The 20,131-nt window shown below is 46.5% G+C and overlaps 9 protein-coding genes and 2 non-coding genes across 14 annotated transcripts; 7 read left to right on the top strand and 4 right to left on the bottom strand.

Moving 5' to 3' along the window:
- Positions 1-1,356: 1,356 nt before the first annotated feature.
- FOXG_04374 (uncharacterized protein) lies at positions 1,357-3,253 on the top strand (the record flags this gene model as incomplete). The annotated part of the gene is made up of 6 exons (XM_018382373.1): positions 1,357-1,788; positions 1,836-1,985; positions 2,036-2,210; positions 2,264-2,375; positions 2,424-2,978; positions 3,031-3,253. 6 exons carry the CDS (start codon positions 1,357-1,359, stop codon positions 3,251-3,253), a joined length of 1,647 nt encoding a protein of 548 aa, XP_018239075.1.
- A 406-nt stretch (positions 3,254-3,659) lies between these two features.
- On the top strand, positions 3,660-6,427 carry FOXG_04373 (uncharacterized protein). Its single transcript, XM_018382372.1, has 2 exons — positions 3,660-4,328; positions 4,375-6,427. The coding sequence occupies exons 1-2, from the start codon at positions 3,803-3,805 to the stop codon at positions 6,147-6,149; spliced, it is 2,301 nt and encodes a 766-aa protein (XP_018239074.1). The 5' UTR covers positions 3,660-3,802; the 3' UTR covers positions 6,150-6,427.
- Positions 6,428-6,860: 433 nt separating this feature from the next.
- Positions 6,861-8,145, top strand: FOXG_04372 (uncharacterized protein). Its single transcript, XM_018382371.1, has one exon. The coding sequence runs from the start codon at positions 7,001-7,003 to the stop codon at positions 7,952-7,954; it is 954 nt and encodes a 317-aa protein (XP_018239073.1). The 5' UTR covers positions 6,861-7,000; the 3' UTR covers positions 7,955-8,145.
- Positions 8,146-8,326: 181 nt separating this feature from the next.
- On the top strand, positions 8,327-8,416 carry FOXG_18817. Its single transcript has one exon. It is a non-coding gene; the product is annotated as a tRNA-Glu (tRNA).
- On the top strand, positions 8,378-9,253 carry FOXG_18816 (uncharacterized protein). The gene has a single exon (XM_018398952.1). The coding sequence runs from the start codon at positions 8,563-8,565 to the stop codon at positions 8,941-8,943; it is 381 nt and encodes a 126-aa protein (XP_018239072.1). The 5' UTR covers positions 8,378-8,562; the 3' UTR covers positions 8,944-9,253.
- Positions 9,254-9,671: 418 nt separating this feature from the next.
- Positions 9,672-13,040, bottom strand: FOXG_04371 (uncharacterized protein). Its single transcript, XM_018382370.1, has 2 exons — positions 12,566-13,040; positions 9,672-12,515 (listed from the first exon to the last, which is right to left on the bottom strand). The coding sequence occupies exons 1-2, from the start codon at positions 12,979-12,981 to the stop codon at positions 9,677-9,679; spliced, it is 3,255 nt and encodes a 1,084-aa protein (XP_018239071.1). The 5' UTR covers positions 12,982-13,040; the 3' UTR covers positions 9,672-9,676.
- A 1,024-nt stretch (positions 13,041-14,064) lies between these two features.
- Positions 14,065-14,840, bottom strand: FOXG_04370 (uncharacterized protein; the record flags this gene model as incomplete). The annotated part of the gene is made up of 4 exons (XM_018382369.1): positions 14,065-14,270; positions 14,524-14,554; positions 14,617-14,644; positions 14,800-14,840. The coding sequence occupies 4 exons, from the start codon at positions 14,838-14,840 to the stop codon at positions 14,065-14,067; spliced, it is 306 nt and encodes a 101-aa protein (XP_018239070.1).
- On the top strand, positions 14,490-16,905 carry FOXG_04369 (alcohol dehydrogenase). Of its 4 annotated transcripts, XM_018382365.1 has the most exons (4): positions 14,490-15,392; positions 15,442-16,252; positions 16,304-16,399; positions 16,451-16,905. In XM_018382365.1, the coding sequence occupies exons 1-4, from the start codon at positions 15,056-15,058 to the stop codon at positions 16,539-16,541; spliced, it is 1,335 nt and encodes a 444-aa protein (XP_018239066.1). In that variant the 5' UTR covers positions 14,490-15,055; the 3' UTR covers positions 16,542-16,905. The 4 variants fall into 4 exon arrangements, with proteins under 4 accessions (XP_018239066.1, XP_018239067.1, XP_018239069.1 ...); XM_018382366.1 differs by having other exon boundaries at positions 16,304-16,905; XM_018382368.1 differs by having other exon boundaries at positions 15,442-16,399.
- On the bottom strand, positions 16,874-16,966 carry FOXG_18815. Its single transcript has one exon. It is a non-coding gene; the product is annotated as a tRNA-Glu (tRNA).
- A 409-nt stretch (positions 16,967-17,375) lies between these two features.
- Positions 17,376-18,691, top strand: FOXG_04368 (uncharacterized protein). The gene is made up of 4 exons (XM_018382364.1): positions 17,376-17,552; positions 17,608-17,941; positions 17,991-18,026; positions 18,076-18,691. Exons 1-4 carry the CDS (start codon positions 17,437-17,439, stop codon positions 18,598-18,600), a joined length of 1,011 nt encoding a protein of 336 aa, XP_018239065.1. The 5' UTR covers positions 17,376-17,436; the 3' UTR covers positions 18,601-18,691.
- A 194-nt stretch (positions 18,692-18,885) lies between these two features.
- On the bottom strand, positions 18,886-19,705 carry FOXG_04367 (uncharacterized protein; the record flags this gene model as incomplete). Its single annotated transcript, XM_018382363.1, has 2 exons — positions 18,886-19,412; positions 19,465-19,705. The coding sequence occupies 2 exons, from the start codon at positions 19,703-19,705 to the stop codon at positions 18,886-18,888; spliced, it is 768 nt and encodes a 255-aa protein (XP_018239064.1).
- Between the last annotated feature and the right edge of the window lie 426 nt (positions 19,706-20,131).

The following is a 20,131-nucleotide window of genomic DNA, read 5'->3' as shown; positions in this document are numbered from 1 at the left end:
TTGGAGTACTAGAAATAACTGCCTAGTCTAAAGTGCCTCTAAGTTTATACTGATTCGTCGTTTAGGATGGGCGTCTTGCCTTTAGGGTGAGGACTCTCCTGAACTATAACAAAGGTAAGCCGCCATCCAGAGAAGGGCAATGTATTTTCGATCATATTCCTCTTCAAAATCATATCCCTACAATAGCAGTGGGGTCCATCGAGCCAAGGCCACTCGATAAAGCACGTGGGTTACGTTTATATCAGCCTTAGATCCTTCCAAGAATCTGAAACAAACCATCCGAGATTAATTCCATTAAAGACCTTTTTAGGAATTTATGATCAGTTAATCATGCTTTAGAGGATTGGGATCCTTCACAAACGAGTCTGTGATTCTTGAATAAATTGAGGTTCAAACCTTGAAAGAGGCATTAGGCTTGCTCTACTCGGTCACTGAAACAGGAGATAGTGATTACTTATCTTCTCATATGGGATAACTCTCCTGAAGGATCGGCATGTAAGCTGCTTGTTCTCATCTCGGGGCTGAGAAGAGCTACGCCAGGGAACCTGTGATATAAGGTTGCAACTAATCCTGATTCTTGTTATGCATAAACACTAAATATGCCAGAAGCTCAAGCTAAAAGTGGTCTTTATTTAGCCCTGTGACCATCCAGTTTTCAAACATTGGACGGAGAAACCACCCACAGTTGATATTGAGTTGATTTGGAGCGTAGGCTTCCTGAGCTACTAGTGTTATGGGCCACAGCACAAACCAAGAGATATTGCGCTTTTCTCCCCAAAGGGTTCAAACAAGATCACACTATCCATATTGAAGGATGCGCATGATACCGTCGAAAGTGTAGTGTACGACTCAGGCCAGCACACAAGTACTTGAAAGTAGGATCTTCAAGACTGCCTTGCCCTCATTGCTCGGGCAGGGATTCCCATGCAAATGATCTCCCAAGTTCTATCTCAAATTTAAACGGAATTCCTTTTAAAGCAGGGACTAATAAACAAAGTCTGGACCCCTGCGCCAAGTCAAAACATACCCCTACCACTACGTGCCTCCATCCGCGCGTCTAACTGGTGAACTCGCCAAGAGACGGGCACTAGATTAGCGAGAAGGATTATTCAGGACCAAGATGATTCTGAATGTCAACACCGAGTGAGGCTGAGGAAGCTCAGAAGGATTCAGCAGTAAAGTCAACGGTTGCATGAAACTGATTTAGGGCTTACTTTTGAATTTGATGTGCTGATCCTTTGACATTATGGGTTGAGAAACTGGTGATTTAAAGAGTATATAATACTTCAAGAATCTAATGATGAAGAAGATATTGAGTAAAGATAAACAGCAAGCTACGAAAAGGCCAACTCCAAGATGGCACGCTGGACGCAACCTCTTCTTTTGACCGCTTTGGTACTCCTTTCTCTCTCTTCCACTGGCACAGCCCATCCCGCAAACAATCATGCAATTCACCCTAAGCACGCTGTGATCCCCCCAGTTCTTCCTCCCAATGCCTTCAAGCGTCAAGATGCACCAGCTACTGAAATTACTCCTGTTCCAGAGGTGAAGCAAGCTGAGGATGTCTCACAGCCCACCGCTACAGTTCCCTTCGAGGCTCCCATCCCTGCTGAGGATACGAACGACTGGCGCTCCGTGAACTGTGAGGCTGATGGTGTTAAGGATCATACTCTGTATGGACCTGATCGCTGGAAGAACGTTGATGCTGGTGATGCCTGGAATGCTGTTATTGAGGGTTGGAAGATGAATATTACTGGTGGACGTGAGCAGAAGCACTTTTCCAACAATGTGAGTTTACATTGAAGTGGGAAGAAATATGTGATTAAGATGTGCAGGTTTCAAACTTCTTCCACGGTCCTCAAGACATGTTCTGCGAGACTTTCAGTGATGAAGGCAGCGGATGTGAGAATCTTAACCTCCAGTGCCACTCTACCAGTGTTCCTGCTGGCTACTTCATTCTTCACTCGTTCGAAAACATCTTTGCTGTGAGTCCCTTTCAAGATCTTGGTAACTCAATTTGGCTAACAATGGCAAGATGCACTCCAACATTTGGAACGCTGTTGGTGATGCCGTTCGTGATAACGACATTGGCACCATTGCTTCAGAGTTTGGCAAGGTTCCTCCAAAGGAGGGAGGGCTTGCTACATCCATCCTCATTGATATCGCTTTGATGGCTTGGGGCATGGTCATGGGTCCTGCTTGGAACAAGCGTAGGTTGATGTATTCCTTGGATATGATCAGATAGCATACTGATGTTTAACAGTGATCGGTCCCAAGTTCAGCGATAGCACTAATGCTGGTACGCTCAAGGATACTACCAATGATCTTGTCAAAAATTCTTTGACTCTCACTAAGGATATTCTCAACGGCAGAGCGTGTGTCTCACTACCCCGTTTCAATACTCAACTGACACATCATTGTAGTCAAGACCAACTCGGTGTTCAGAACGGCTTAACAGCCCAGATGCAAGGCCTCACCGAAGGCTGGAAGGACGGCGTCCTTGCAACCCAAAAGTGGCTCTTCGGCGGTTCCGAAGACGGCTACAATCAACTCGGCGCCATGATCTCCGACGCCTCCATGTTCGGTGATAACTGGCTCCTCGACCGTGGCGATCACGCTAAGCAAGTCAAACGCGCTATCAACGCATTCCTCATCCCCATGGCATGGCAGTACTCTCCCGATGTCATCATTCCTTTCATCGCAGAGTCTGATGTTGCTTGTGATCAAGACCCTGGTTGGAATAAGGAAGCTACTTTCACGACCATGTACCAGCACTGGATTGATGATGGTGCTCTGAAGGATGGTCGTTTCTGCTTCAATGGGAAGTCCTATTGGCTTCTTGGTGGCCGTGATCGTAACACCAACTGTGATAGCAAGTCTGGTGATTCTGATTGTGGTGGTTTTGCTCTTCCTCCTGGATGGCAGTCTCTGAAGGACAAGAAATTCACTGACATCTCGCTCGATAACGTCATTATTGGGTAAACTTCCTTCATATACTCCTGAAAAAACTATTTCTTACTGATTTTATAGATCTCTCAACTCAAAGGCCGCTAATGGTGGAAAGAACGGCTTCAAGCTTGATCTTGGAGATGAGCCCAGCCGAGAGGTTCTCGATAGTCTTGCTGGCAGTGGTATCGAGGCTCCTGGTGTCTTCAACATCCCAATTTGCTCTATGGATGAAATCATTGAGAACTATTACCTATGGTATGGTAATAGTCGGGATGATATGACCAACTTTCCTTGCAATGTTTGATTTCGGTTATTGAGATTGGCTTTCTTCTCCTTGTTCTGTATTCTCTTCTACACTACCCTCTTTGGCTTTGTCTCTTACAAGACTTTCTGTGTCTCAGTTTCTCAGTTCGAATTTCTTGTTTTGTTCTATAGACTATTTTACAAATTTAAACAAAGATCCCTGACAGCTAGAGCTTTACTCTCTTCGATTTGATAAGACGTAATGTGTACTACTCACTCTGAGTGAATCTGAGACCCGAAACTTGAACTGAACAGTGTATATAGGGCTACTTCTGTTAATTTAGGGCGGTTTTGCGATGTATAAAAGTGCTGTATGCATTCATATTGCTGACCCTCCTCCATCGGTCAGATTGGCTATCTGGTGCATCACATGACCTTGGGACCCAGGCAGGTCAGACAACAAATAACTCTCAAACTCGTTTCAGGTCCAGTCTCTTCGTAGTCAGATCATATCACCAAAGCATTTAAAAATTGTCATTGTGACCAAATCTTGCTCCTCAACTATACGCGATTTACTGTACGAGAATCCTCACTGCGGGGTTAGCTTACTATGGCCTCACTCAACCTTAAGCGAACACCATACCCAACCGGGGACACTGAAGATGATATCCGAAAAGACCCGATACTATGCCGAACGTGCTGGAATCTCTACGGAGGTTCAACTGCCACTGCTGTTCCTCTGGCTGGTATAGCTATGCACGAAAATTCTGGTTCCATCAACGCAAACAGAGCGGCTACGGCTGGTAACCTAGATGAAGCTCCTGCTTGGGCAGGACGAGGTCGTATCGATTATGCTTCGTGGCAAATTAGTGTATATCTCCCTGATGTTCCTGGGACAGTAGCTAGAGACTGCCCGTCTTGTTTCCTTCTTCAAGAGATCTTGACGAAGTTGACGAAAGGAACCTTGGACTGCAATGATCCTGAGCTATGGTTGGACATTGTCTTCTGTAAGGGAAATGTCCTAAGGATGAATCTTATCCGTGGGAGTCCCCCTGATGACTTTGATATGTTCTCTTCTGGCGGCGGAAGCACTGATGGAGACCTTCTCGAGAGCTTCGAGATATACACCATGCCAGGTAAGACACGCAGTGCAACTTCCGAAACGACAGCTCATAGATATAGGTTCGCCCTGCCCATGGCCGACTATTGGGTCATCGATGAACGTTGAACGTCCTGACTGGAGTCTTCCCGCTGAGATTGGTGGACATGCGAGCCATATTGAGCCAGATCCAACTTCCAAGTCTTCTTTCGACAGGGTCAAAAGTTGGATCAAAACCTGCAAAGATACCCACACAATTTGCACAGAAGGGGAGGCCTCATCAAACCCGCAGCTCCCAAAGCGAGTCATCGATATTGGACCTGATACCAACGATGGAATCCATATCTTTGTTCACGATGACGCCACACAGCAGATTACAGAACCATATATTGCGTTATCTCATTGTTGGGGTAAGACTCAGCACTTGATCTCGACGCGGGCAACCCTTGACCAGTGGAAGCAAAACATTCCGTTCAATAGGTTTGCCAAAACATTCCAGGATGCTGTGGTTATTTCAAGAGAGTTGGGCATTCGATATGTTTGGATAGATTCACTCTGTATCGTTCAAGATGATAAGCAAGATTGGGAAATTGAAGCAGCCAAAATGGCGTCGATTTACAACGGCGCAGAACTGGTTTTAGCTGCCACTGGATCCGCTGATGGGTCTGGTGGCTGTCTATTTCAAAGAGAGCCTTTCGTCACAGTTTCTGGAACATTTCCAGAAGGAAAGCCATTTGAGATCTACGGACGAAAGGTGGCAAAACATGCAGTTTTTGGTTGGAACACAGATCCCAATGGGTCCAAAGGATCCTCGAACCCTATCGTTGGAACCACAGTATCTGAGGTTTATGATTACCCTCTGATGACAAGAGCTTGGTGTTTCCAGGAGAGGCTCTTGGCAACTCGGATTCTCCATTATACCAAGAGTGAGATGATCTTCGACTGTTTATCTTCAATGGAGTGCGAATGCGGTGCTCTGGAGAAACATGAAGATGACCCACTGGTACCTGCTCGTCGAATCATCAAGACAGGACACAAGTTCATCACTGGAACGAAGAGCTACCGAGGCTCATCTACGAATCCCGCAGCCCCTCTCAAGGGAGAAATCAAAGAGTTCATAGAGCATCATGAACTCTGGCGAGATTTGATAGTTCAGTATTCCCAAAAGAATATCACCAAACGAACCGACGGCCTCCCAGCTGTTGCAGGATTGGCTACAGAGTGGTTCAATAAACTTACAGGAAGATACCTCGCAGGTCTTTGGGAGAAGGATATTCTCAACGATTTACGCTGGATGCCAGATGAAAAAGACTCTGGTGAGGAACCAGAGTACATCTCACCAAGCTGGAGCTGGCTCAGTGTTCACCGTGGTGTAACGTGGGGAGTGGAGAGCTTTGAATTTGACAAGTTCTTCGTGACCGTGGACTTTGATCGTACAGCATGCCCTCTTAGCGGGCATAACCAGTTTGGAGCCGTCGACTCTGGGTACATCTTTCTCACCGGCCGCATCATGCCCACGACCTTTTCCATCGATGGAAACATAGTTTGGCTGGAAAAGCCGGGGAACAATACGAGAAAGCCATTTGACAGGCCGGATAGTCTTTGGAGGTTGCGAAACTTGAAGAATAATGAGCTATTCTGCCTCAGACTTTCAACAAGAATGAGTACCAGGAATGCATGGGATGATGATGCGGCGTTGGTGTTGGTCAAGGCAGATGAGGAGATTTTAAAGAAGCAGCCCGAGGAAGTCCAGAAGTTTGAAAATGTTTATCAGAGGGTTGGATTTATCACGAATTATATGACGCAGGGTTGGAACCATGAAAGGGACTCGAAGGAGATGGGACTTTATATCATTTAGCTACTCAAGGTTTCGTTACGATGGGCAGAGTCGAATAGATTTGGATAGTCTGAAAAGTTGGGTGGACAGGAAAGTGGAGGGGTTGATGCAGAGAGCAATGGAACGAGAGAATCGTGCCCTTCATGATCTGATCTGTTACGGTGCTAGTAAAATCAGAGCATCCACCTCTTGCTTAGCAGTCGCCGCGGCGGTGAAGATGAAGGGTTATCAACCGGCGGACCTACTTAGGATATATTACCTCGAATAATCCCATCAAACTCAACAACGTGACAAATTCCATGGTCAAGGAACGAGTAATAATAGATAGATCAAGTTCACCGACACTCTAAGCGACACATTCCACCCTGAGCGGAATCTATCCCGCGAGGAGCTTTGATGTTCGATGCCCCGCTAGGTCCATTCGACATGATATTTACGGAACATCAAACATCACTTAAGCGTGGGATAACCGAGAATTTGTGTTACAATTCCAAAGATATCACGAGTTAAGGAGATCGGAGACGTGCGCCAATTGCATGTTTTATCTGGTGATAGAACAGTAACACGGTGAAAATCCTTTAGTCCACAGAAACACGAGATATCGCTTCTAGACATGACCTGATGTCATTGACTAGCGGCGGAGCCCTACCGCAGCGCTGGGTCCGGATCTGATATGATCGACCAAGTTCGGAATTACAGGACTTCTTTTGGAATTCGATCGCCCGGTGTAACAAGAAATCTCATGTTGCAGATGGTGTGACCGAAGAATATCTGGAGGTACCGATTACGTATAAAGCAAAGACCCCCAGCTCCAGGACCGAGGGCTACATGTTCTGTACTACATCTTATTATAATCTATTCAATCTATCACAATGCCAAAGTACGTTCTCACAGGCGCAGACGGTAATCTCGGCCGTATCGCAGCAAGCTTCGCCACAGAAATCGCCAAACCTGGCGATGAACTCGTCTTCACCACATACAAAGACGAAGCAATCCCCGCTGACCTCCGCAAATCATGGACCGACAAAGGCGCAAAAGTCGTAACAGCCACTTACGACGATATTGAAAGTCTCAAAGCGGCTTTTCAAGGCGCTGAAGCCGTGTCTCTCATCTCAACTTGGCTCTTCGGTGAAGGTCGACGTCGTCAGGCCCAAACCGTCGTTGACGCTGCCAAGGCATGTGGTGTCAAGAGAGTCTGCTATACTTCGTTCTGTGGAGCTGGTATAGAGGCTGAGAATGAGGAGGATATTCCTTTCCTCCCCCGAGATCATCACTTCATTGAGAAGATTATCTACGCTTCTGGCTTAGAGTACAACATCCAGCGTAATTATCTTTACGCTGATAATATTCCAACTCTCTTTGCACCATCGTGGAAATTCTGCGGTGATCGCTGGCTCGTCAACACGCACGGCAAAGCAGGCGCATACGTTGCCCGCGAAGACTGCGGCAACGTCCTAGCCGCTCTGCTCCTAGGCCGCGGCGAACCTAACAAAGTGTACGAGATCACTGGCCCTAAAGCCGTCACCAACGAGGAGGTTTTCAAGTGGATGTGCGAGCAAACAGGGTACAGTGGAGAAATTGTCAACCTTCCTGATGAAGAGTTGAAGAGATGGTGGTTAGATCATGGATTACCTACGGACTTCTTTGGTGACTTTTCAAAGTTGCCGATGAAGTTGTGTATTGGCGATCTTTTGTGCTGTGGAGAGATGGTTGCGAGGGAGTTCATGGCTGAGACGAATGATAATGTTGAGAAGTTGACGGGAAGGAAGCCAATTCCGTATCAGGAGGCTTTGTTGCAGTACAAGGACTTCTTCCCGAAGCCATAGATAGTCATTTAAAATGCTTTTTATTAGATGTAGAGTAATGTAATTTGTCAATTTATCTGGTCTTTTGCTCAGAGTGAATGGGCTGAATCCTATCTGACCAAAGCGCAACTTGGACATAAAAGTGCATCGGCTTGATTTATCTCGTCGGGATATGATATTGAGGTTAGTATAAACTTGAACCTTAATTTGCATTGACTTTGGACTACCTTTCAATAAAAAAAATGAAACTGGACCTTGAAACATGTAGTTGAGAGCTGACCGTCGTTGGATGCCATCCAAACTTCAGAAATCAACTCCTGGTATCGCGCTGAAGCGAGTTCTGTTTGGCAATGTTGAGCAGCATTACCAAAGCTCACATCAACAATCACACCATCCGGTATGGTGTAGTGGCTAACATTTCGCGCTCTCATAACCTGAGGGATCAGTACCGCGGAGCCCAGGGTTCGATTCCCTGTACCGGAGTCTATGTCTTCTTTTTGGGTTTTTGCTGAATTTCTCGACATTCAGCTGAACTGCTTAGTTCTTGGCGACTTTTCTTAGTAGGCTCTTCATTATTCCCATTCATTCTTTTTCATCGTCTTGGCTGTCACTCGTTTATACTAGTCGTTATGCTGTCTTCCAACGTTCTACGTGCTCTGGCACTCCTTGTTGCTACTGTAAATGCAGGCCCCTGCCGCCCAACAACAACTTTAGCTGGAAACACCATCGGGGCCACTTCAACCGCGACTGTCATCGAAAGCACCGCCGACCTGACATCCACTATCGTCGAGAGTGCCACAGAGACTGAGACAACCGATATTCCCACCACTACCACGGCGATCGTTGAAGAGTCTACCACTACCGACGCCGCAAGCACCACGACCAGCGCTGCGGTCGACAATACTTCATGCTCTATTAGTGACGACTGTGTTGCAAACACAGAATTTTGTCTGGTTAATGGGCTGAACATGTGCGTTTGCCTGGACGCCGTTTGCGTAACCGTCGACTAAATTCTGAGCCGCCACCATGCTAATTCTATCAGCACATTAAAGAGCCCAGATAAACGCTTACTCAAGCTGATGAAAACTTGAAATACGGCCATCGACTTGGGTTGGATAAGTCATTGGGTATCGTGTACCGCACCGCAGAATTGGAAGGCTTGGTGTATCCTATGTTTAATTCTATCTGAGCGAGGTTGGATCAAGGAAAATGTTTTTGTCATTATTCCTTGAAATTGATACTTTAAACTGTAATTTTTCCTCTGGTTTATTATTGAGATAGGGATATCGAATAAAAAAAGATAATCCGTGCTTCATTCAAGTTGTTAGCTGTCCCTGGGTAGGTGGATATTACGGCATCAGCGCTAGAGAGAACTATCGATCCTTTATTTGATGTCGTTCCTAATCTAATTGTTTCTCTTTATCATTTTTAGAAATTTTGATACCCGCCCCTTTCTCCGATCACAGTCGTCAAGAACGCCACTAGCAAACCCCTCGATTCCTCATGAAGTGGGTGAAGAGAACACCAATAAGAAGTCAGTTCTACCACAAGTCTATGTCTGCTGGAAGTTTCCTGTCAGGCTTGTACAAAGGATCAACTGATAGAATCGCTCTTGAAACATAAAGTAGCAGTTTGCGGCGAAGATCACTTCCACTACTTATGGTCTCGGTCAAAACAAATAATGCCTGTTCTACATTAAGACTATATCAAGCATTAGATGTTAGAAACTATGTATTAAGTTGTCTATGTAAGTGACATTCTACTTAGTGGCTCCCTTCTCAAAAATGATTCGTACTCCGAGATATTTCTATTCCAAATCGGCGCTCCCACCACGCGCAGGATATCAGCGGCTCTGCGCTTCTCTCTGTCTTCCATCTCTTGATCGATTCCAGCTGCAATAAGAAGATTCGCGATTTTGTAAAGTTGATACTCTTCTGCATCATCTGTAGCTTCGTAACTTTTCTTCGCTCTACCCAGAGCAATTTGGTTGGCGACGTGATGCAATGCGCTCCAACCTTTCAGATCTGTTTGGTTGATAGATGCTCCAGAGCCCAAGAGGAACTGAACAGCCTCCACTGGTTCAGACAGTGAGCTGCTTATACCTAATGAAGAGACGAATACCATCAGAGGGGTCTCTCTGTTGGGATATGGTCCCAAATTCTGCAGGGTGATGCCATGTCTGTGTAGATATTCCATAACAGCTCGTTTCCAGTATCTTAAGCCACGGTTTTCTCCATACAGGTTGAAGCCATCTGGAGATGCACCTCCGCAAAGTAAAACCTTTGCATACTGGATGAAGACCGTTCCATCGAGTGAGCTTGAATAGGCATCACTGGAAAGACACAGTAAAGCTTGTGTTACTTCACCTAACTTGGAATTCGGTTGCGCCCAGATCTCGGCTCCAGAGCAACAAAGAAACTTGACCACATCAAGCCTTCGGTTGACCACAGCAGTGCAGATAGGTCCTTCTAGCTGTCGAGAGGCTCTGATCCTTGGGGCACCACCCTCTACCAGTAACCTGACCATATTCTCATCACAGCGACTAACAGCAGTAGCCAAAGCAAATGACGAATCTTGCCATATGCTCCGTTGAGGGTAGCGGTCGAGCAATAGCGAAGCGACTTTGTGGTGACCGCCGAGGACCGCAAGTTCAATAGGTGTCATTGCCACGATCTCCGCTGTGCTTAGTTGTAATATTCCACCTCTTTGGACTTTTATCAATCGATCCTCACTCCTTGGTCTTGTTCGAAAATAACTGTGAAGCGGGCGAATATTGGCTTGCCGTATACAGGTGAACAAGCTTGTGCTAGCAAGAATCTTTCTAACTATGGCAGTAATACCAAGCAGACATGCCAATTGGAGGGCTTGGAGCTGAGTTGCCGAAGTTGTATCTTTTGGGTGTTCAAAGAATATAACATCACTGCCATTGATCTCTTCAAGTCCCCCAATCGTGTCGTGATGCTCGGATGCCGTCGAGGGAATATCTTCTCGCCCCTGTCTCAGGTTTGAGAGGTAAGAAAACCAGAGTCTACGATTTTCATGGTTTCGCGTTAGGAAATTTAACGCTCTTTTTTCCAAGGTCTCATTGCAAAGCTTTTCGGGACATTCTCGGAGATGTCTGAACCAAAACCTTGAGGCATAAGGTAACACATGAGCATACTCAACGGGACTCTCCCTTTCAGCCTCTACTTCAAGTCCTTTCTCCATAATTTCCAAACAGCGAGAAGCGAGAATCTCATGGCCGTTATCCGGGATAATTTGAAAGAAGTCAAGGTCAGCATCGGTGTCGGTTGCGGTTCGTAGAACATAAGGTTGAAGCAGGTGATCTTTGACTGATCGGTGGGAGAACTGAATGGTTTCTATGGTTTCATATCCAGAGCCAAATCTTCTTATCTCGGTCTTGATCGTAAGAAGAGTTCTGCAGTAACCCAAACAAGCTTTCAGGTTTATAAAAGCAGCCTCTGGCGTTGAAAATTCATCGCTGGTAAGAGTGCTTAATTCCCCAAGGCTCAGGGGATAATATGCTAGGGCCGCCCAAGTCAAGAGTGACCGTACTTTTTGGCGACACTCTAGTGGAATGGCCAGGAGAGATCTTTCGTAGATGGCGTTGTTGTCTCCAGCAAGATCGTTAAGATACTTTGCTGCAGAACCTTCATCTTGCCCTTTAAGTCCAGAAACAGCTAAGCTCGCCCAGAGGAACGAGCCACCAGCCCTTTTTGTGAGGCTCTTGTTCATCTGTTCTTGGAAGCCTCGAGACCAGCCATGCTCATGTGCGATATTCGAAACATGAGAATTGATCAATCGCTGTACATCTTGAACGTTGTGCTTGTGTGCATCTGAGTCTAGGCATATTACTGAGAACTCAGTAGAAAGGTTGTCTTGCTGGCATGGGTGGCGGCTAGTCAGAAGGATCCGGAAGTTTCGACGATCTTGATTCGTTGAAGATAGCAATTCCGAGAACCTCTCCGCCAGTGTTTTGATCGACGACTCATCGCATTCATCAAGCCCATCAATAGCACATGTGACGGTACCCGTGGTAGGATCCTGGATCATTGCGCTGAATATCTGCCAAAGAGTCTCAACCGAATTGGTTGCCAAAGCGATTCTCCCTTCTTCGACCGACACAGCTCTCTTTAGCCCGTGATGCAAAAGGTCTGGGCGTAACCTGCAAAGCTGCCAAATCAGTCCACGAAGAACAGTCGTGGCAGACTTGGCGTTGATGTTTCCATGGTTGCAGAGAAAGTATAAGACTGTGTCGGTTGACATGCATGCAGCGAGCTGCTCCAGTTGCTTGGTTAGGTACATCGCCAACATACTCTTGCCGTGACCTTCGCCTCCCTGGATCAAAAGACCCCTGCGGTCACCAGAGCCTGAGAGCCATGATCGGTATTCAGATGTTTCAGTAATCCAAGTACATGTTCTTTTGACAATGGCTCCTCTGCTTGACTCGAGTGATGCGTGGTCTTCTCTAGGGTCTGTAACGAACAACAAATTCAAGAAATCCAGCTCGCGAGCTTTAAAAGTGTGAGAATATAGTAAAGGATGACTGTCAGACTCTGAAGCCCAAGAGAGTGGTCTAAACCTTTCAAAAGTTAGATCAAGCCGCGATTGGGTACTTCATAGAGCGCCTACCTTGATTTTCGAAAAGCTACGAGGCATAGCTGCTCCCTATGCAGATCTTCAAAAGGATCCTTAACTTCCCAATTGTTCAGCTCAGCGTAGACCCCAAGTAGTCCATGCTGAGTAGAAGCGTGTCTGCCCCCATTATCAACCCATTCAAGCTGAGAGAGAATTCTGCTGATGAGTTTGTAGCAGTAAAGTAAGATCTGTTTGGTCAGATCGAGTTGTTCTTCGTCATCGTGATCATTAGCTGAAGGTTTCAGCTCAATCTCCTTGGCTAATCTTGAAAAGGCCTCCAGCTGCTGTACCCGTTTTGCAACAGAGTTCGTAGTATGGTCAAGTTGTTGGAAGAATCGTACTGCTTCGTCTGTTATTCCAACAAGTCGGGCAGCGGCAGTGGTGATGCCAGTTGTGTCATTCATGATCATTAGGATAAATTAAGGGAAATACTGATACAATATGAAACATTCCCGCAGGTGTAATTATACTACAACTTTAACAATGACACATGCTTAGACTACCGTCCACGATTCATCTATATGGAGCCCTGTGTAGTTCAGTAAGACAGCTATTTTTAACATTGATCAAGCCAACCACGGTACTCGAGTGGTGGGCAGGGATATTGAGCACTATTGGTCAGATCACGGGGGTCCTCGTATTCGCTGCGCCACGCTCACTCGAAACATGGACCTGGCCTTTTTCTGGGAGCGATGACATAGTGTTAGCAGGGGAACATTGTCTGCCTAATATCATATTCCTCTAGATAGTCGATCGAAAATAGTGAGCTTATGCATGGGCGTCGTCATGTAGAATCTTAGTGTAGGGCTGCCTATTTCAAGAGGCTGAAACATCATCTAAACCTACGCGAATGCATAGAGCTCGTATCGCTCACGATATACTATTGTTAGTAGTTATGCGGTCTTGATTTCTTTTCTACATGTGGCTTCTTTGATTCGTGACTTGTGCACTCGAGAAGCTTTTGTCAGTGACGAATGATGTAGTTTGGGCTGAAGAATTGTGCCAAGAAATTCGAGAAATATACCGTGAACGATCGTGGTCCTCTTCAGGTCCTTTGAAGATATCTAATGTATAAGAATGTATCGATAGCACCTACTACTAGGGCTTGACTCTCTCGGATCTCTTGGTCGAAACTTGAATGATATCGCGGATTGCCCATAAAGAGTTCTGCAAAGGTACGTCATTGTCGCGGTGTGAACAGTCTCGTGAGGTCCAGCGTAGTAGGTGATCTTATTTGCGACGGAGAATTCAGATTCGCGAGGCAAGATTATCTTGAAACGAGAATCGCTTCTGAAGCTCACAGCTTCACAAACTCAATCGAGTTCCTCCCCACCAGTATCTGTAATGACAAAGCCATTGTCCTCCGCATACCAACGGCAAAAGTACATGAGTAATCTATTTCCGAACCTCGGAGACTTGATCGAAAAAAAACGTCGATTCAGTCACAGCCTCGCGTGACGTAAAAGCTCAAATCTCCTGATGTTGGTGGGGTTCTAGAATTCGGAGTCATAATTCCAGTACTTGAGTGCTATACAAACTGCGGATTGCGAATGCGGATTTCGTAGCCCAGGCACGGGACACGTGGGAAAGGCTCCGCAGTGGATCAAAAGGAACTCAATTTCCAGGTCATGATCCTGCATTTTTCTCGCTTTCACGTTCTGCTCGGTATAACTACGCGAGTACAACGCTGCAACTGTCGCTGTTGGGATACATTGCTTTTTGAATCCTTCAATTGTTACCCCCTCGACATGCACATATCACCAGCTCTGTATCTCTAGCATTGGTGCGCGTAGGATTGGAAATGCCTCTCGCTGTTTACAGAGCAAACGCGGATAATTCGGGATATTTACAGCCCTGTAATTGGGGATAAACAGCAGACATAGCACATCCTTTGGGGTCTTTGGGGGTTGTGCCACCTTCTCCATAGGGCCCTGGAGGTCAGACATGCTTACTCCCCCAAGACCCATTGGTGGATATCGGCGTCTGTTGGCGGCTCAGCAATGGAACTGGAACCCATCACTACAACGTCAAGAGAATCGGCTCACTCTTTTGCGGAATGGCAAGACGTTTCCACTGCGGGGATTGAGCAAAGCACATGGCACAGTAAAAAAGAGACACGAGACTGGCCTGAACATTTTCTACAGTGGGCGTAGACCCCACGGGGTCACCTGGCTCTGCCGCATCTCCGCGGATAAAGGTATATCGTAGCGCGGCTCACAGTAACTTACAGGCCCACGACTTTACACCATCTCCGGTAGTTTGGGTCCATTTTAGAGTTTGACTGAATATGATCTGATCAAAAGCAATATCCAGAGCCGGTTGATACTCCGTGGTACCACAGAATTATCATTATGGGCTGACAGACGCTTCTTTTATAAGTTGAAGCATCTCGCTGCTATATATCCAAGCTTTGACTCACCCAATTGCAATACACCATATTATACCCAATTACAGTACATACAATTACTCTACAGCAAGACCATAATGCTATCGTCAAGCAACGTGATGCGAACTGGCATCCTCCGAACAGGAAGAATAGCCACGCGAAACACAGCACGTCTCGCACGTTCAGCAACAGCTCAGATTCAAACAACCCGTCGAAACTTTTCTTCCAGTCAACGAACACTCTGCGCAAGCTGTGCAACTTCAGGAGGACAATCATGCGTCCGACATAACCCTAACAGTCGCGCTAGCGCCGGAAACATCACCACAAGCTTCAGTGCTAACAGTAGCCTCGGCAAGACTGCCGCTTACGCTACAGCTGCTAGCCCCATCATTCCTAATGAACAGTGGGCACAAGTTTTGGAAGAACGAGGTGGAGGTAAGCTTCAATGAAGTTTGAGGTTGGAAAGGGATTCTGACGAAAACAGCTGTCCAATATAAAAAGATCCCTGTTCCAACGCCAGGCTCCGATGAGGTTCTAATCAACGTCAAGTATAGTGGAGTCTGCCACACAGACCTTCACGCCGTCAATGGCGACTGGCCCCTTGAATCGAAGATGCCCCTTGTTGGCGGTCACGAAGGTGCCGGTATCGTAGTAGCACGAGGAGAGCTCGTCAAAGACGTTGAAATCGGTGACCACGTTGGCCTCAAGTGGCTTCACGGCTCCTGCATGAGCTGCGAACAGTGTCGACAGTCCAACGAATCGCTCTGCTCAGAAGCCTCCCTGTCAGGATATACTGTTGATGGTTCGTTCCAGCAATACGCTGTAGGAAAGGCTGCGCACGTCGCGCGAATTCCCAAGGACTGTGATCTCGCTGGCGTAGCACCTATTCTGTGTGCTGGACTTACAGTCTACAAGGCTCTCAAGTCTTCTGGCGTTCGACCAGGACAGAGTGTTGTCATTGCTGGCGCTGGAGGCGGTCTTGGTGTTTTCGCTATTCAATATGCCAAGGCCATGGGGCTTCGAGTAACAGCTCTCGATGGCGGAGACGAAAAGCGCAAGGTTTGCACTGAGCTTGGTGCTGATACCTTTGTTGATTTCAAGACATCGACGGATATTGTTGGAGAGATCAAGAACGCTACAGGTGGCCTTGGCCCCGATGCTGTTCTCCTTCTTGCAGCCAGTGAGAAGCCATTCCAACAAGCTAGTCAGTATGTTAAGAGCAAGGGCACAATTGTCTGTGTTGGTTTACCAGCCAATGCTTTCGTCAAGGCTCCTGTTTTCGACACTGTCGTCCGGTAAGTGAAACAAACCGTATTCGCAGAACACGCATTGATGAGATACAATAGTGAAATCAACATCAAGGGCAGCTATGTCGGTAACCGACAGGATACTGCTGAAGCCATTGAATTTTACAGACAAGGTCTTATCAAGGCACCTTACAAGTAAGTACATCCACTACGTGCAATCATTGGCAAGACTAACATGAGACCTAGGATTGTCGGATTGTCAGAACTCCAGAAGGTCTATGATATGATGATTGCAGGCAACGTTGCTGGCCGTTATGTCGTGGATACCAGCAGATAACGACCCTGAATGATTTTGATATTATTGGAGGTTTACTGAAAGCGTTCTTGATGTTGCTTGCGGAATAGGCATTATACCACGGAGGATTTATGTATAACATGAGAGGAAAAAGATTTCCTAGCTGCTGATGTCTTGGTTATATTTAGCTTTGATCATTGATTACAGGCAGGGCTTTAACTTTATTACAATTTTCAAGTGTCTTTTTACTATACATAAACAGATTTTAGGAGCAGACCATGCTTCCTGAAGGATGTGCTCAACAGGAGGTAATATTTGCCACATTTAATATATATTCGAAAAGTATATATATGCACAAAAAGATCAAAAGTAAACTCCGGTACAGGGAATCGAACCCTGGGCTCCGCGGTACTGATCCCTCAGCTGAAGATGAGAGCGCGAAATGTTAGCCACTACACCATACCGGATGATATCGCTTGTTATGCTCCGAGCTCCTCAACATTGTCCCAACATCCTCACGGACAGAATCAACACGAAGGGCGAGAACCAGGAGCTAAACTTCAGTTCGAACTCAGGCTATTGGAGCGCATGGCTAAAGTGAACAACTTGTCGATCCCATCTTTAAGCATGACGATCAAGCTTAAATCGTATAACCGCCCCTCACATACCCCGCGGTTCATTCTCAGCGACGTAACCTCATAGTAGCCGAGCAAATAGCGAGTAGTATATGCAAGTTATTATAGGGAGGCATGCATGGACATCAGATCATATGCTGCACGATATACGGGAGCTCCATAATGTGTTGGTTTATCCTGAGAACGGGCTTTTTTTTAGGAAATGATCGGTGATAGAACGAAGTATAAGAGGCAGTAAAAATCAAAGATAGAATGCTGTTTCTTTCTTGTTTGGAACTCTGTGAACAAAGTTCGCTTTTACGATGCTTGTCTTATCGGTAATCACTTTGGTTCTTGGGTTATGCTCAAGCTTTGTTCTTGGGTTCACAAATCCTATAAGAACAGGAAGTGACCCTCATATCGTCTATCAAGATGGGATGTAAGACTCCTCATCCAACCAGTACCTCACTGTTCCATACTGAACATACTCTTAGGTACTATCTAACCTCAACAACATGGACCAACGTCAGCATCACCAAAGCCCCTACCATCGAAGGCCTCAAGACTGCTGAGTCCCAGCTCATCTGGTCCGACAGATCCAATGCAACCAGAGCTTGCAACTTCTGGGCTCCTGAGATGCACAAAGTCGGTGATACTTGGTATGTATACTTCTCGGCGAGTGTTTGTGACGAGGGCAACTGGGATGTTATGCTGCCAACTCTGAGAGTATACGTTCTCAAAGGTGGTAAGGAGAATCCATTGTCGGCGGATTATGAGATGATGGATGCAATCATTCCTCCTAATTTCAATGCTGGAATGCTTGATGCTGTAGGTTGAGCAATGATTTATCCGAAAGACGCATGGCTAATAGCAGTAGACGATCTTTAAAATCGAAGGCACCGAGTATTTCCTTGTAAGTATCTTACAGCCCTTTCCAAAGTCCTGCTCTAATGTTCGCTCAGTTCTCTTCCGTTGAAGGACCAAAGAGTCCTGATGGTGCATCTCTATGGATCGCCAAACTCCTGTCGCCAACAACATGTGGCAACGCCACAATGATTGCACACCCAGAGTTCGAGTGGGAAAAGTCTGATTCGCCCGTTCTCGAAGGACCTTATGGAATTATCTCCCCAGCTGGGACAACTTACGTGGTCTACGCTGCTGACTCCTGCAACACACCCGCCTACAAACTCGGTGCCATGATATTCACAAAAGGCTCTGATCCACTTAGCCCGGATTCTTGGACCAAGTTACCTGATCCCATTTTCGAAACGAAGAATGGACTCTATGGACCTGCACATAACGCGTTCTTCAAGAGTCCTGATGGTACAGAGGATTGGAATGTGTTTCATGCTAATCTCAACGCGGGTGATCGTTGCGGTCCCTCGAGGAAGACCTTTATTCAGCCGCTCAGTTGGAAGGATGATATGATCGATTTGGGTGAACCTCGTCCTGTTGGGACAGAAATCAAGCCGCCGTCTGGGGAATGAAGGGTGGGAAGTTTGGCAACAAGTTCACAAGGCTCTTACTGGAACAGCAATATAGTCATTCATAAGAAGGCCTCTCAATATCACATCTTCATTTAATTTGGCGTTTATTCTTGACTAACTACAAGAAAAAACAAGCATAGCAGCAGAGCATCTTGACCCAGGAAACCTCGCATTTCTCATATCTCCATATGTCAAGACTTTGATGGCAGATTTCGGTGGCGTACTATGAACTTGTCACTGTCAACTCAAATCCGGCATGCTTTGAGAGCCCTCTCAAGATGAAACTTACAGAACGTGCCACGTAAATGTTGGTCCTCGCTCCTGGTCTGAGCGCCGATCACTCTCCGCCCTTGCCCTCACGCCACAGTCGACTTTGCCGGTGTTGGCCAAGAGCTCTGCGATAGGGCCATGTCCGTTGCGAACGGCGTAATAGAAGGGACTGTTTCCATCTTGGTCCTTAGAGTCCGGGTCCCTGCTGACTTCAAGAAGAACCTGAACGATGCCTCTCTTTCCATGCTGAGCAGCCAATGATAGAGGAGTCTGCCCTTTGTTATCCTCACAGTCCACCTGTATGGCTCCCTGTTCCAGAAGGAATCGGGCTATCTTGACAGCGCCCTCGTCGTCGATAGGATGGAACGGCGTCTGGCCAATGGGTACGTCGCTGACATGGTGCAGCTGGGTCTTGCCAAGGGAGTCTCCTTCGAAAATGTCCACATTCCCTGTGTCGGCCATGATCTTGAAGATGTCGAAGCGGCCGAGTGTAGCAGCGGAGGCTAGGTAGCTGATGGCTCCATGAGCTGCTATGGGATGACCTAGAAAGATTCAGAACTTCGATTTTAAAAGTTACACATATAGACAACTCACGGGTCCAATCAAACTCAGAAAGAGGTAGGGTAACCAGAGCTTCGGCAATCTCCTTGTTGCCGTTAAAAATCGCAGTTTGTAGACAGTCATGTCCGCTACCAGGGTCGCCGTCGATATCGGCGCGGAGTCCAGGCTTTTGTAACAGACGCCTGAAAAGAGTAGCATCATCTTTTGTAGCTGCGTAATGCAATGGATGTTCCTCGGCGTACTTTTGCTCTCCTAGCGCGAGAAGGAGATCCATGTCAGCGACTAGGCGAAGTGTTGTTGTCGAGAATGTGAGGATTTATGTGAGGCTTGAGTTCCTTTGAGGATGGTGAAGTGAGAATCTCGGTCTTCACCCAGATACTGGAGACTATTTATATGTTCAGTGAATCAGTTTGTCATGGATGCCTGCTTTACACTGCGATGCAGCGCACGCCAGTTTGTGCAACACAGCAAACGGCAAAAGCCAATCACTTTATTATTTGTATGAGGCAAACTTCAACATTTAGGACAGTCCGCCAGATGCGTTTGAGTGCTATTAAGCAAGCAACTGAACGTTGCTAAATTTGTAGTCGTCTAGATACAAACGCAGCTTTTGAGAAGCAACCCAGCAAACATATCGACTATTATCCTGCTAAAGCCAAGCCATAAACATATGAAACCAAGCTCGCGAAAATCGATACGT

Source organism: Fusarium oxysporum, chromosome 4 (assembly GCF_000149955.1).
Source record: "Fusarium oxysporum f. sp. lycopersici 4287 chromosome 4, whole genome shotgun sequence".
Classification (NCBI taxonomy): Eukaryota; Fungi; Ascomycota; class Sordariomycetes; order Hypocreales; family Nectriaceae; genus Fusarium; species Fusarium oxysporum.
Note: the sequence above shows the minus strand (reverse complement) of the source record. Positions and strands in the feature narration are given on the sequence as shown.

Excerpts from the sequence above, each read along its gene's own strand:
- FOXG_04373 (XM_018382372.1), top strand. The coding sequence starts at position 3,803 with ATGGCCTCACTCAACCTTAAGCGAACACCATACCCAACCGGGGACACT. Across the intron at positions 4,329-4,374 it reads CGAGATATACACCATGCCAG|GTTCGCCCTGCCCATGGCCG; the intron begins GTAAGACACGCA and ends TCATAGATATAG.
- FOXG_04372 (XM_018382371.1), top strand. The coding sequence starts at position 7,001 with ATGCCAAAGTACGTTCTCACAGGCGCAGACGGTAATCTCGGCCGTATC.
- FOXG_18816 (XM_018398952.1), top strand. The coding sequence starts at position 8,563 with ATGCTGTCTTCCAACGTTCTACGTGCTCTGGCACTCCTTGTTGCTACT.
- FOXG_04371 (XM_018382370.1), bottom strand. The coding sequence starts at position 12,981 with ATGATCATGAATGACACAACTGGCATCACCACTGCCGCTGCCCGACTT. Across the intron at positions 12,516-12,565 it reads GTAGCTTTTCGAAAATCAAG|GTTTAGACCACTCTCTTGGG; the intron begins GTAGGCGCTCTA and ends AACTTTTGAAAG.
- FOXG_04369 (XM_018382365.1), top strand. The coding sequence starts at position 15,056 with ATGCTATCGTCAAGCAACGTGATGCGAACTGGCATCCTCCGAACAGGA. Across the intron at positions 15,393-15,441 it reads TTTGGAAGAACGAGGTGGAG|CTGTCCAATATAAAAAGATC; the intron begins GTAAGCTTCAAT and ends TGACGAAAACAG. Across the intron at positions 16,400-16,450 it reads CTTATCAAGGCACCTTACAA|GATTGTCGGATTGTCAGAAC; the intron begins GTAAGTACATCC and ends CATGAGACCTAG.
- FOXG_04368 (XM_018382364.1), top strand. The coding sequence starts at position 17,437 with ATGCTTGTCTTATCGGTAATCACTTTGGTTCTTGGGTTATGCTCAAGC. Across the intron at positions 17,553-17,607 it reads ATCGTCTATCAAGATGGGAT|GTACTATCTAACCTCAACAA; the intron begins GTAAGACTCCTC and ends ACATACTCTTAG. Across the intron at positions 18,027-18,075 it reads AAGGCACCGAGTATTTCCTT|TTCTCTTCCGTTGAAGGACC; the intron begins GTAAGTATCTTA and ends ATGTTCGCTCAG.